This window comes from Diprion similis, chromosome 2 (assembly GCF_021155765.1).
Source record: "Diprion similis isolate iyDipSimi1 chromosome 2, iyDipSimi1.1, whole genome shotgun sequence".
NCBI classification, from domain to species: Eukaryota; Metazoa; Arthropoda; class Insecta; order Hymenoptera; family Diprionidae; genus Diprion; species Diprion similis.
This window is the reverse complement of record NC_060106.1, coordinates 7,028,198-7,044,142: the sequence shown is the minus strand read 5'-3', so window position 1 is coordinate 7,044,142 and position 15,945 is coordinate 7,028,198. Positions and strand designations below refer to the sequence as shown.

General features: G+C 43.1%; 1 protein-coding gene across 1 annotated transcript; it reads left to right on the top strand.

Moving 5' to 3' along the window:
* The first annotated feature begins 9,141 nt into the window (after positions 1–9,141).
* LOC124413515 lies at positions 9,142–10,428 on the top strand. The gene has a single exon (XM_046894147.1). The coding sequence runs from the start codon at positions 9,142–9,144 to the stop codon at positions 10,420–10,422; it is 1,281 nt and encodes a 426-aa protein (XP_046750103.1). The 3' UTR covers positions 10,423–10,428.
* Positions 10,429–15,945: the final 5,517 nt, after the last annotated feature.

The window sequence follows — 15,945 nt, the reverse complement described above, 5'->3', positions numbered from 1 at the left end:
ACGCAAAAATCACTCCGCGACCCCGTCATGCATGTGTTCAAGTAGCATAACTCGCAACACGGGGCGAGGCTCATACATATTCTCTGCCCGCTGTCCGGGTGGCAAGGTTGGCTGCCCGCCTTGGTCCGCGTTTAACAAACACAACACGCAATGCCGCACGCCATACGGGGACTCTTAACGAGCGGACAACTAAGGTATGCTGAGGTAACTGTACCCTCGGTAAAGCCTTGCGGGGCACGAGGGGCATCCAGCTCGCCGGATGCCACCAACATTTCTGTACCACTCGGGGGTTTTATGCTCGTCGACCGCCGCGGTGCATCCTCCGTGTCGGAGGGCAGACTTCGTTCCAGGTCGAGGGTGGCTTTGGAGGATGGAGAAAACCTCCGCGCAAACGACGATTCCTTGTCGCTGGTACCTGCCACGTTCGAAAACTCATTCCCTAGAGGGTGTGAAAAGGGTTTTGTCTGATGGTGACTCCCAAAGCCTATTTCAATATTTACGAACATCGTCGCTTGTGTTCCGGGCTTTCTAGGATAGGAGGAGACCGTCGACCCCAAAGATACTCAGATAACGTGACCGCCTCGTGTAGGGTTCGACTGATCCGAAAGATTGCTTTTGACACTGTGATTGGGGTGAAGCAATTGGTCGATTGAAAGATAGTGAAACTGGATACCTTCCGCCGTATGCTTTCGCGTATACTATAGCAACGTTATGCCTTGCTCGGTTTTCATATGCCCGGCTTCTGAATTAACCTTGCATACTTTCTCTAAAACTTGTCCGTAAAAAAGAGAACAAGATACCGAGTCGAAACCCATAATGACAACCGCATCGCGAATCAATCCAACGCTGAACAACCATAAATCCAGGATGGGGTGAAGGGTCGAGAAGGGGTACCTGTGCCACGAGACCCCCAAACCCACGCATCGACCATGATACCTCCATATTGTCACATGATGGATGTACTCGCATCGAGGCATATGTGAGATGCATCTGACATACTGCCTGAGCATTGTCAGCTGAGACAGGGGGCCTGCGAGTCCATTGATGTTCCAAAATGGGCTTAACTCGGTCGAATGCAGAGTTTAGCTTTTGGATTCCCTCCGTGTCCGCTACGCCTACTCCAGCAAGTCGGCTTATCCTCGTCCAGAATGTGCGGTATATTCCGTTTACGCATCGCGTAATGGCTCTGCTCGACAACTGGGGTCAACTCGTTATATCACGAAACTAGGCTTCCGGAGCCAGCCACCGAATGATGGAAAAAGAAGAACCGTGGCCGATGGATCTGCTCCAGAGACTCCATCAATCTGAAATGGAGCGCAGGTGGTTGGTCCAGATCTATTCTGAATATGTCGACCTTGGAAGACGCGTGATGGTTCGACTCGGACAAATTACCAGACAACACTGGTGAGACTAGGAGCTCTGGTTCCTCCAGGGAGAACGGCGGAGAATCAAAGTCGCATCTGTGACTACTGCAGGCGCTGGTTTTCTCCGGTGGTCCTACGGAGATGGGGAACCAAGATGCGGGAAGATTGATGGAGCGGGTCTCGCCAGCGCGTGGCTCCTATCCCATTCTCTCTCCTGGGCCGGGTGGGGTGTAAATGAGACGTTCTGCCCAGAATAAGTGGGAGATTTCGTTGTAGTTGATTCTTGAACTGTGACGGGAGTCGCGTAACCCGTGTCGCTGACAAATGCCGAGAAGCGTTTGTTCCGCTCTCCTTGAACCCGCTGTGTATGTATTCACATTCTCTTTATCTTAGCTATATAGCTACGCTCGCTGCTCTCACCGTTCTCAACGATAAATCTACAATTTCCTCGTGTTATCGCAACCAAAACTTTCCCCACTTTCCCGCTCACCGAGGATCCACCCGACACGAGGACGCGGCGTTCTTGTTTTGCGTTATATTTCCCTGGCGCCATACCCGCAACCCTGTTGGCAAAGAAAACAAATATGCTTCCCAGAGAATATTGTCCTTACCGTGCCTGGGGTCTAAGTGCAATCTGGAATACCGCGGCGTTCTCTTACGAACCACGTATATCAGAGTGCTACTAATGGATCTGTTTGCCAGAAATTAAGCAATTAATCCGGACCACCGTCACTCCATTCTTTGGAACGTACTGTTGGCGCAGCAATATTCCGAGAATGAGTTTTGGCTACGTTACGTTTTCGCTCGGAGTCGTTGTTGATGACGTCAAAAACTTGCTGGAAATCATTTTCACTTTTTATATATTTTTAGATACTTTTTATTGACATTATGAGTAATTTGAAGTTGGCAGGTCTGACTGTGATTCTAGCTTAACATGTTTGAAGAACATTTCAAAATGACGTTTTGATCTGATTAATTTTGATGTTTACGATACTCAGAAAATGTACTAGGAATCCAAACTCATGGGTGGTAAAGCTGTATCATATAGATGTATATAGATTATTCTCACAATAAATTCCGATTCATTATTTTTTAGGTGAATCCAGTTGAGTCTAGTAACTAGAATCGATTTTCAAATCGATGATGACCAAGTTCCAACGAATAGCCGAGAATATAGTCGAGATCGTAGATGCAGTGCAGACTGCAAATCGCGTAATTCACGATTGCAAGATCGCTGCGAAGAACTTTCACGTAACACGTAAATTCACCCGGGATAGGTTTCCTCTATATCCTGCAGTTCCAGTCAGGCGTTATATTCTCCTTGCAGGAAGAATTGCGCAGGAAGATACTTTCGCCGATGTCCTGGCGTAGGTTACGGTCCGCGACACACCGTTCATCACTGAACCTGCGGCAGGGGTCCCACACAGGCAGGACGAAGAGGACGCAGACGAGAGTCCTGGACCCCCGAATCCCCGAGTCTCGCGACTCCTGGCGCAGATCTGCATAGCCGTACTGGCATCTCGGGACGGGCGAGCTAAGTGCTGGATTATGCAAAGCAGCGGCCATACAGTATAAAAATACGGAGCGACTCTGCGCCATCTTTTCCGGACCATTCTAATAACTTCCCCACGTTTCTTGCCTCCGTCCCTCCTTCCTCTTTCCCATTCCGCGTTCCCTCTTCCCGTGTGTCCCCTGCTACCGTCGCTTGGGCGAAGGGAAGAAATAAGAATTCCACAAAAATAACCATAAAGCTGTCTGAAAACCAAAGCAGCGCGGATAGTCTGGTTTGGATTATTCCATTATCCCCGAATAAAGGAGCACTGCTCCTCAACTTGTCATCAGCACTCTATAACGGAGAAGAAGAATCAAGGTTGACGTGTCCGTGAAATATTTTGCTCAATCAAATATCGAGAAGATTTTTTTACGTGGATTGATATACGCATATTCCCTATCATCTGAATCAAAAAATTAGCAATTTATCGAGGACATTGCGATTTTCAAAACTGCCTTTAACTTCCACTCTGATAGAAAAAAAAAAAAAAAAAGTATACAAATACATTTTAAAAGCACCCTCAAAATCACGCGGGGCTCTAGATAAACAGTAGCTTCATCTCCCAAGTGTCCGTTTTCGGGGCCTCAAATAGAGGAACGGGAAAGTTAATGTGTACTGTATACTGTAGTAGAAGCATTAAAATCTGCTACATTTTGGAACACTTAATTAATTGATGGCTATGTACCCTGCGACTCCGTGATTCAAGCATCCCAAGTACGTTCGAGTGACTCGATCAAGCTTAATATCGAAATCTGTGTAGTTCGTAGCGCTTGGTAGTCATTAATAAAAATGAAATTGGTTTTAGCTCGAAGCATTTGGCGCGCCAGCCAGGCACATGACTTGAACCCTGCACCCTAAACTTTTGCCAGTCATTGGCAACGATTAATGACGTATGAATATTTAGAAGTATCGTTAACTGTGCTCCGCGACCCAGCACAGCTGAAGTCAGGCATAAAGCAACAGAGTTTCAATTAGAAGGCGACAAAACGCCACCCAGACGGTCCTCTTTTACCACGCAAGTGTAAAAATTAATGTATTACTAAAAAACAGATGGTAATGTGTCATTATGACTTCTCAGTCACAAAGTCTTTCTACTCTGATTCAATTTTCAACCTTTAGAAATTAGTTGACAGTAAGTTAACTGGTAAGACCATTGCTCTTCGAGTAATTTTTTAGAAACCTAGTTTTACAATTCTTGCAACATAGCTGAAACTCAAATAAAGTTTAAATAGAGACTCAAGTTTCAACTTACAGTTTAAAATGAAAAGGAACATACCGAGAAAAATATCGACCACTATTAAAGCGTTCAATGAGGGTAAAATATGTAGGATAAATGTATACTCACACACATGCCTACTTATGCTTGATCTTCCTATCGCAAGGATCGTGTAGGGTTGAAATATGCTAGAAGATGTGCAGCAGTACAACTATAGCGAGAATGATTAACGTGAAACCGCAGTTCTAAAAGCGAAGCGTGATCATCTCCGATTTCCTCGTTTCGTTCTGGCTCGTTAAGTCGTAATCTTCTTAGGCACGAATTTACAATCTTCTCGTCGACTCAACTCACGTTTTCCGCGGCTAAGAACAAGGCGGAGATAACGCCGCGGAATAGCTATGTAGTACCGGAACATTAATTTCGATGTAACCTACCTTCCTCCCTCTGCAACACCAGCTATCCTAAGGAAGGTAGGTAGGTACCAGCTACATACTCTACACTCTGTCGGTTTGTACTTTGGTAAGGTGTTCACGTTCCGTGTTTCGCGTTCCGCCTTTCACGTTTCCCGTCTCACGTTTCACGTAAGCAAAACTACACGCAGCCACCGTGTGCACAGAGATAAGCCAGATAGCCCGAGCATCTTACCCCGGTAAGATCTGAATTACGAATCTGAATACACCCTGTTCTCTCTCTCCCTCTTCTCCTCTCTCCTTGTCCTTCAAGCGCTAGCTTCTATAGTTACTCCGACTTGAAATTACGCCTCGTTAACCTTTGGGTTAACTTTCGGACGCTCCGTGAAGTGTTACGCTTTTCCGTTAGATATTAGATACGACCCAGGCGCAAAAGGAGGTAAGAAAATCAAATTTCCTCCAGGCAATTGTCGATCGAATATCTGATCATATTGATTTATTATTTAGAAGTGAATTGCAGTCGTTGCAATTCAACTTCGAGATTTTTAACTCTTGCACCTTGAAAGAAAGAAGGAATTTTATGACTTGACCATTCTTCGACTCATGACAAATTCCGTGACAAATTTTAAGAGATTGTTGATTAGGTACACGAGTAATCTATAATTTATTTTATTAGTATGATAGAAAGCCTAATAATTCTTGAATTATCAAACCGGGCTGATGGATTTATGTCGCTTCTGCTACCCGTTTTCTGTTTTTTTTTTTAACAATAACTGTCGACCCGCAAGCATAAAATTTTTCTCTTGGAACGGTACGAAAGAACTTCCTGAATTCTTGCTTTGCCCTAAACTGTGCTAAATATGCAAACTGGAACAATTCTTTGAGTACTTTTTACGTGCATAGCTTCAAGCTCAAGAGCTCGTGAAATCTAGATCCTTCACACTCTATATCTTGGGATTACTGATCTGGTACACCTTCTCGTATGATCAATAATTTTCCTATACAAGTGTGTAAAAACTGAAATCCTTCACTTTGAGTCAAATCAATCTTAAATCATTTAGGAACTGAAAATAGGGATCGTGTGCAGGAGCGGATAAAAACGTGTATCAATGATGGCGATGAACAGTCTCTAATTAAGCGATGCTGCACCAGCTTCGTGCGCATCGATAAGCGAGAAAAGGGGAAGGAGAGATAGATTCTTATGTCGAATTGGAACAACCATCAATAATCCCCCTGATAAATATGCACGTCCAAAACTTTAAAGACAAAGGATCATTTATCAATCGCAGATTAATGCTTTCTGCGTAACGGTAATCATGCGAAATACAAAGGTACGCTCTGCCGAATGAACTTTTCATAAGTCGACGATGATTGATAAGTGCCGGTCAAAGTCTAGCGTGAACGACTCTTAATCACGAAGAGTTTTAACTGCAAGTCAAGTCACATTCGGTCGTCATTTAGATTCGCATTACAATCACACATTGCGTCTTCTATAGATGAGGATTACCTGAACACGTCGCATGATAACTTCAATTTTGGAGATTCTTTATAGATAGGTGATGCATCTTGCAAGGCTTTTTGTGCTCTGCGAACCCATCGATTACTATTGAGAATAAGAAAATAAAAATGGCACGATACGCACTGCTTACCCTCTTTGAAAAAAAGAAACAATTGATTTCTGCAGGATACTATGTGTTCCTACAAGGTGCCTTTTTCGGTTAAACTTGTCGGATGCGAGGCATGAGAGACACTCTTTGTGGCGAGTGACGCGTGTTTAACTGCCGCCGCGTGCCAGTCACGTGTCAGGATATATCCAGTCACCCTTTCGCCCGTTCAGTTTTCAACGAGCCAGTCAATCGCGTGAACTGTGACCTGCTGGGATGACAATTCTCGTGAAATAACATAGACAGATGGTTATAAACGAACTCCAGCGAAGAGAAATCATTTCGAGAAGTCGACAACTCGAGTGAAAAATTGACTTGTAAGTGTAATAATAAATAACAGTTATCAGCAATACAGTCTTAAAATTATACTTATCAGGTGTAACGAAAAATATCTACGTTCCAATCTCGTGCAGTGACTCAGGAGAAAAGTGAAAAAAAAATCATTCTATAAGGAAACTGGAAGAAGGGCCAACGGAATATAATCTGGAATTGGCTCACGGTGAATCGTCGCTCGAGGGTCACCGTTTTACGTCTGCAAGGCCATAAATACCCATTAGCTGTCCTAATCCCAGGATGGTTTGTGGAGATATAAAGATGTTCCCAGAGCCCCGCGGAGTGACGCGTGCCACAGATTTTTCACAGGGGGATCTCTTGCCACTCTTTGCCCGCGTCCTTGTTATCGGTAAAAATAGGACGATGATTAAAAATAATACAGTTACGTAAGCCAAGTTTATTTGCTTATGGCGGTGTAGATATGACCTCACTCGCTAAGTGCAACAGGAATATTGCATACACTATCCCCAGTATGCAAAATCGATGGATATATGTATGCGATTTCACACGTCTATTAATCAGAGGTGACGAGGCTCTTGTGATAGCATGTATATTCATATATCCTGCACCGTGCGTCTAGGCGTAGGCATAGATTAGTCGCTCGACATTTGGCCCTTGTAGCACGGCAGTGAGCAGCACCCTCATTCCTAAAATCATGGAACATTCATTCGAGGCAATCGCCCGTCTCGCGTTAGTGCGAAACCTGCAGGGTGAAGCTGTAATTTATTATTGCACGAATTCACGATGCACATACGTATTGGTCGTGCACGTATAATATATACCTATATTTATTCTCCGGAAACCAATAAATACCAATAAATACGCGGAGAGATTGAATAATTCTGCACTTACGCGCGGGCATAAAGTGTGATCGGAATTTTGACCTCCTCCATATCCGGAACTCCTACCAATATCTCACTACGACTTACATTACAAACGATTGGAAAAAGGACGAATCCTATGTTTGATCGGAGGCTTGGAACCGGTGCGAAGGAGACTGGAGTAATCAGAGCGAAGCAGGATCCAATCAAAAACTCATTAAAACTTTTTGCAAACTTGATCAAGAAGTTAATGTCCTTCAACCTTTCGGGATTCCCGTAGGAATCTGCGGTATCCCAGCGCAGCGAGTTTTGCCGCGTAAGAAGTCGACAGCTCTCACATGTCCGGGAAAATGGATTGCTGGTTTATGATTGATTGCCTATTGGTTTCGCGGTGAGACTCGTCCATATCGAGACAGGGTTCCACAGGCTTCGGAGCGACCTTCGTCGCGAGGAAAAACTGCATCGGTACCTCAGCAAATGAAATCCGTCAACCTCCGCTGCGGAGGATATATATACTAGAAGAAAAAGAAACGGCCGCGGAAGGCGAAGAGGAGGTGAAGAGAAAAAGCTTGAGCTCGTGGACGATGTGAAAAATTACTATCCAAGGAACGGTCAGCTGGACCTTCTGTCCTCCGCAGTCCATTTGGCACGTCACATTACTCTCTCATGATGACCACTCATCCCCCAAGATGACCGCTGCTGAAACGCGCGTCTGTCCACGCGCTGATATACGTTTGAAATATTCCTACGTCCGCACATATCCCTGACGACATTCGACATTTTTCACACAGCTCAAGGGTACACTTTGGACTTCAGTTTCAAACATCTCGAATATCCGGTGCTCGTCCGGCTAGAAATTATTCGTGATGAGCGGATAAAAATATTGCTGAACGATCAGTGAACGTTGTCACAAATCACGCTGGTATCAACGTTCTCCTATAATCTGGATTTGTTTAGGGCGCGGCATCGACTGTTCTATCGTTAACCGATACAATAAGCAGTGCCAGAGGAACCGCAACGGTGTTGAAAATATTCGCTCCCGTTAATCATCCTGAAATATAGCGATCAAGCACTGGAGCGCCGGACTCGTTCTCGGCGTGGTGCCCGCGCGCATAGCACATGTGTCGAACCTGAAATATGTGGGCGTGGCCTGAAGGGTGCCAGCAGACACGTCCCGACGACGGAATATGTTCACCCCTCGGTCGCTCCACCCTCGAACGAGACCTCCGTCGCTCTCATTGGCCAGGAGACTCCAGCCACCCCCGCCGCTCGTGGCCGTCTCGAAATTCTATCCCCTAAATACGGGGATGCTGCGACGCTATCCTCATTTGAACGTGGACCGCCGTACAGAGTCGCGCGTCATCTGCTTAGACCTAAAAGTGACAGATGGTCCCGACTCCGAAACCGCCACTTCGAGGCTAACGCTGCGATTAAGTGTGTTTCCTCCTTCGACCGAGGTGGAGGTGTGCTGTGCTGTGGATTTTATCGTTCGGTAAGCAACTATTCATGAATCCTTCTTTGTCGTACTGCACTCAGTCGTCGTTTGAAGTAACCGCTTGAAATAAAATTATTCGTTTTCGTCATCCAGCGTCATCTAATCACCTCAAGTATTGCCCCAAGCTGTAATACACTTGTCAGTGTAGACGATGATCAGTGTTCACCAAACCATTAACTTGATTTGATTTCGGTTGGCAGTGAGATAGATAAAATTAGAGTTAAGTAACACAGAGCATTTGCTACTTCAGGTTTATGCAGAAGACCGAACGACGTCACCGCGCACGATGACCATGGAAGATCGCTCCGGAGGGATGGAGCGCGCTGCACCTGCAACGGTGAACAACGTGACATCCTCCTCACCCTCCGACGCATCGTACCCTCTTCAACGTTCGGTGAAGCGTTCATTCGATGTCGCGTTTTTGGTAGCACCGGACGAGAATCTGGCCCGTCGTCAGAGCGAGAAGCTGCGTTTGGTATCAACGGAGAGCCTGACGGAGAAGAGGAGCCAGCGATTGCCAGAAGTGAACGTGACGACGGACCACGAGGCGGACAAGATGCCGCAGAACCTGACGATCAAGCACTATGATCACGAGAGGAAGATCCTCGACACCCCGATCAGTCCACCCTACGTATCGCCGCGGCTGCAGATGACAAGTCCGCCAAAAGTGTCGCCCGACGACGAGCCGACGCGGAGGTACAGTCTCCCGCAGCTTCACAAAACCCCGAGTCCACCGATATTCCTGAACCAGACGAGCTTGAACAAGAGTCTGGACTCGGCGGAGCTCGTCGTCGCCAAGGGTTACGACCCTGTTCCATCACCGGATAAGAACGAGTCCAGGAGTGCTTTTACTAAAGTGGCATTCACCGGGCAGAAGAATGGCTTTGACAGTAGCCAGGTCTCGCCAAGGTCTTCCGTTTCCCCGGACCAGCTGAGCTATCAGAGCAGCATCAGTCCGCCGGTGAACCTGACGAATCCTTCGTCGTACAAGTACGCCCCGTTTCCCGGTAAGGTGGCGTATCCCTTTCTGATGAACCATGAAGCCCAGCAGAACAGCATCCTGGAGAACCTGAAGATGCCGCAGATATCTCAACCGCCGAAGGACTTCTCGAACCAGATACCGAGCCCCAAGGTGGCCGGCTTCAGGGCAGAACTCTCCCCCGTGTATCCGAACCTCCCTTACAATCCAATATCCGTGTTTCCACCGATGGCCGAAGCCTTGGCCAGGCCTCGATTCCTCGCGACCGCTGGAGTTACCGGGCTGCTTCCGCCGTCCTTTGCCGCGCTGACTCTACCCGCTCAGAACGTATGCGCCAAGTGCAATTTGTCCTTCAGGATGACATCAGATCTCGTCTATCACATGCGGTCTCATCACAAAAGCGAAAACGCTGGTGAAGCTGCGAGACGGCGCCGGGAAGAGAAACTCCGATGTCCCGTCTGCGACGAGAGCTTCAGGGAACGGCATCATCTCACCAGACACATGACGGCACACCAGGATAAGGAGAGCGACGCGATCGTCGATCAGGTTGAGATCAAGAGGCGTGCAACCGCTGTGCAAGGCAAATGACATCGCAAGGTCAGAGATGATGTCAATATACTAGGTTATGGTTATGGAAACTAATCAACAAGTTCGTCAGGTGTTGATTCGATGGTTGTTGCATTTAATGGAGATCTTGGATATCCTAACGGGCGCGATTTGAGATCGACGATCCAATTCATCACGCGGGGTCGTTGAAGAACCGATTGTTTTTGTAAATTGATACGAAGAGTCAAGCGGAAATAGGTACTTAGTAATCGTAATTTATCTGTATATCTACATACCGACATTCCCTGTATGGTCAATATTAGATAGGTGAATTTGTACATATTTGATATAGTAATGTAATTACTCGAATAGAGTACATCTACTCATACACGATACCACTTTTAGGGATTAAAGAATCTGGCTTCTGTTAGCCAAATTATACTGTATATTAGATTCAGAAAATTTTTAGTCAAACGTCTCTGCGTACTCGAACAATAAATTTAAGGAAAACGAATATAAATCCGAAAGCTTATTAGCTCTCATTAAACATCGGATCAACATTCTTAAAAATATGCCATGGATGGTTGCGAATGAGTTAGTATGCAGTTTGTTCACTTTGATCGGTGTAGCAGGCCTATTAAATAATCGATAAGCATTTTGATTTATTGGATTCCTATCGACAGCTTCCACTTGATACACGTTTAAAATTAATTTCTCAATTTCCATTTTTTTCTCGAAGCTCTACGAAACCTTTAAGAAATTTTGTCACATCAACATCGGGTTGACACAGAAATTAAAGTATATTTCAAAACAGTAGTTATTATTTTCTGTAATGACAAAGGCCGCCCTTCGTTCGTTAACTTTTTATAGATCAGATCATGGAATCGCGCATGGAAACAATATATTTTCATCCGAAATGCATTCAAGATATGTCGGAGAATGTAAATCTAGTCGACGATTGGAACAAATTTCCGAGATGTGTCGCTACATCTATTTTCATTGTGTTTTTTTTCTGGAAATTAGAGTCGTAAGAATACAAGTAGCTACATCTACGCACTTTGGGGAACTACGCCGGTAGAAAATCCTGTTTTAGTGTATAAGAATTTGCAAAGAGCAGTTCATTGGATCTCTGAAAGTTCGAAACAGTCAATCGTCAATAATCCTAATACAAATATTATTGGTAACTATTAAACACCATAATTGACACCGATTGCTAAGTTTTGCATTTTTAAAGGGCCTTCTTGAAAACATTTATCATTGTCAGGAACATTTTTGTGAGGAAGTCGAGACTAGAGAATACGAAAAAAGAGTATACATCTATTCGAAAGCGTGAAACTGTCCAAACAAGTCAAATTACCGTGGAAAGCGTGAAGAATCTTGAAAATTACGATTCCGCAATGGTCAGATTATTCGATACAAAGAGCGAGTTAAAATTTATCAGCCACAAGGCGTCTTTCGCCGTGAAATAAAAAAAAGGATCTTTGCTTCAATTGCAAGTTTATCAACCGATTGGAGAGATATGGAAGAAAAGGAACGGATGTAATTTCCGAGTTTCAGTTTCACGCTTCCGTAAGCAACTGATAACATAAAGCTTGCAAACATTTAGCAACGGTACCTGGGGGTCGGAATCGATGACATCCTCGGTCAGTGCAGGCGGTAGGAAGGATGATCTGTGCTTGGCAATAAATAGATCGTAAACTGTAGCACGTCACACATAAACCTCTGGAGTGCGCATAATGGCGGGAAACAATGAATACCGTAATCGGAAACAGTGCTGGTTTGTTATCTGGCGTTTACACTCCATTTAACTTGAAACACCGAATCGCCCGGCGTGCGCATTCGCGTTTTAAATACACGCGACCTACACCCACCCTCTCACACCCTGCAAACCCACCTAAACCCCTCTCCACACAACCAAGTCTCGCGGCTTAACATAGGGTTAAACACAGGATACGAACGGTTTAATATTGTCCCAAATTACGTAATTTATCGTCCGTGTGCACTTCGCGCTTCTCATTTGAAACAAGGGTTGCGTTTAGTCCGGTGCAATACAGGTAAGGGTTTATCAGAAAGAATTTTGTTCGAGGCCTCCCTTGTTTGGCCGCATTAGAAATAACATTCGATAATCAGGCTAATTCGATTTACGTGAAATAGATTTGGTTCAGTTGACAAATGGAAAAATTCTATGCTTGACTATTCTGAAGTTTTTATTTGTCGGTGATTTTCATGATTATTATTGCCTTGTTATAATTTTTTCAATCATGAGGCAGTAATTGATGGCATAGTATACATGTAATATATTAAAATGCCAGGGTAACGGATAAATATGCCATTAACACATAAAATTGTAAAGAATAATATATGATTCTGTGTATATTTGAAATATTCATACCTACAGTATTCTGTACAGCAATAAATGAAAAGTAGTATGTAAATATATGGTTAGTGAAATTTCTTGATATAAAAATAAATTATTACAAATAATCGAGGATCCTCAAAATTATAAACAGTACTAGCTTGAGGGAAAAAAAGTTGGCTTTTGTGAAACTGCGGTAGTTCGAAAACGTGTCGGAAGGATAACTTGCGAATTTATCCATTACATCGAATTTGTACGAGAAGCGGCGAGCAAGCTTTAACAAAATATCATCTCAAAAATATACACATATATTTTTTTTTGGCATATTCTTGGTGAAGTGAGAGGTAAATCGATACAAAATGATGGCTGATAATCGAGCAGTATACTGCGGTTCAACCTATAGGAAGAAGGGAATGGAACCTCGAGTTTTGTAGAGAGATCTGATTCTGATTGCTTCAAAATTGCGATTCGATTTTTATCGATGTTTCTGATTTATTTCATCAAGCTTGAAAGCAAAGTGATGCGCATAGACATTTTTCACAGTCCAGATTGAGTTATCTTCGGTTTAAACGTTATCAGAATTTATTGCCTCACGTCTCGTTTAGAACAGCAGATGCTTTCGGCTATCTCGTAGAGATTAAAAAAAATCATTATTCAGCTAATAAATTATTAATCTGTTACGCGAACCCTGCGATTTTTCTGACCCTGTTGTATTCATACCTTGGAATTATATATGGTGTATAATATGAGCATGGATTTGTTACCGTATTACATGGAAAATCAATTTTATATACATATATATGTGAAATGTAATTAAGTTTTCATTTATTCGATGTAAATTATATTTATTTTCTCAATGTATAAAAATCGTTGATATAATTTTTTATGTAAATATGGATTATATTATGTAAATATGAATATTGTATATGTATCGCAAATCATTGTTAATTAATAAAAGAATATCCGTACAATTAAAGAAAGATTAAAAGTACTTCAATCAATCTCTTCCCGCCCTTACTTAGCAAAACCTTTCGATATATATCCTCAAACTCAAAATCTCTGAATCATCCTTTGTATGTGGGAAATGAATTTCACTTTTAACCAGTTTTTTCAACACCAAAACCCCCTATTTTGATAGTGTAAATTATAAGCCGCGATTTCTTTTTCTTTTGTTTTTCAAACCTGACCCGCCGTTCGAGGCAAAGAAAATGCCGCAGACCTGCAGGGATGAAATATTTCACATCCAGCTTAGAGCTTCTTTCTTCATTCAAAAACAACGACCGATGTGTTCTACCCTCGCACTGGACATACGACGTTGCGAGTCGAAGGAAACCACTCGACAGTATGGCCGAGCTCCGATAGCATTTTATAAGAAGCGAATTGATTCTTGGTGAGAGATTTCATCCGTCTCTCTCCAGCTCACCCTTCGCCAAGCTTTTCTTTCTTCCACGCACAGCGCGGTAAATCACAGAAAGCCGATTACACAGCAGCAGATTAATTTGTGGCCACTTCTGAACCCGCAAACTCAGAGAGAGGAGCGACTAAATTAATTATTGTTTGGAATTACAGTTACAATGCCGAGGAGGATTACGCCCCCTGGCGTCAGCCGAGATACACTCAACGGTAAACCGTAATCTCTATTTTTCAATACTCGTATACCTCACGCGATATTTGAAAATAAATTCATCAATTCTCACTTGATCACAACCGACGATGTACGCTTGTTTCTCATGCGAGAGACAAGTCCTAACAAGTAGACTACAACTTGGATGAAGTATTGAGAATATGACCAAATTCAAATATACACAAACGATACACCTTTTCTTTTGTTTGCTATACGCGCGTAAAGGTACGACGCAACAGCGGTTAACTTGATGTGTAAGTGTAAATTTGTAATGAGACTCTCAGTCTCACTTGCTCCGCTCGCAATGATGTGTCGAACAAATATTGTGCCTATGTAATATCTAATACAGATCAGAGTGATAAATATTCTTAAATCAATAATGAGTATCGATTAACCATGGACCCTGAAATATTAACATGAAGAACAGGATTCAATTGAAAAACACCCTGTGATGGAAACAGTAAATAAAAGTTGTATTTCGATTGCAAATTAGCTGCAAAAGAACAGTGTCAGGAAATTTTCCGGGGTTATATAATATTCCAACCCAATAAACGGGTTATAGATTGATTGAAAAATGACCGAGTCAATAAACAATGCCATATATAGAACATGGATTACACGTGCGAGTCACGCTTTGCTTCGCTTCCTAATCCACTCTAAGTTCGATCTTGGGATTATTAACGCGACTTTATTCGGTTGCTGGGTACCATTCACGAACATACGACCCTCGGACCACATCTCGGAGCTGGTTGGCTGGCAAAATCTCCTAGTGAAGTTTGGGACTAGGTATGTCAACTCATAGTAACCCGACCTGGTGCTCAATGACTTCGATTGCAGAGAGGAGTCAAGTTCCATCCAGTTGGTGAGTCGAGTTTTCCATCATGTATTACCGGTCCGTTTGTCCCAAGACGCCTTCGAGGATTGTGGACAGGATATTTTCGTTACTGATACTTGAAAATGGCACCCAAATTCATTTCGCGTGATCATTACTTTTGGTGTTATTTTACCAGCCCTATGCAGTGGATGCGCAGGTGATTTGAATGAAGTATTTTTCCTCAAAATTTTTTATGCATATCGCTCTCAAGTGCACTAGATTCTATAAAAAAAAGGTTACATGGAAGATTTTTGCATTTTTGCAGTTGAATGATATTTGAAAGACCGTCATCACTACATTTCTTTGTAAAAATGATTATGTTTTTATGCTATTAAATTCCTATGCCAACGTATTTTAATTTCGATTTTATTCTATATACGAAACAATATATTGAGAATAGCAGTTTAGAATATAGTGCATCTTATTGTACATTGTTGATCGTGAGGCTTGACATGATAAGTGACCTTTCATAGAACAAAAAATAATATTGTTTTGCGGTAGATTTGACCGTCTCATATTTTTGCGATATTCAAAGAAATATCAGCAAGTCGTTTACGTTGCAACTTTTGATCTTATGCCATACAAAATCGAAGGGCTCCTCTGTTTATAATATTTCTGACGCAATGGAAAAAAAAATTAAAACAGCTTAATACCGATGTTTAAATTGTTCGTACGAAAAATTTTAACCTTTCGACTGGAAAATATTTTTAG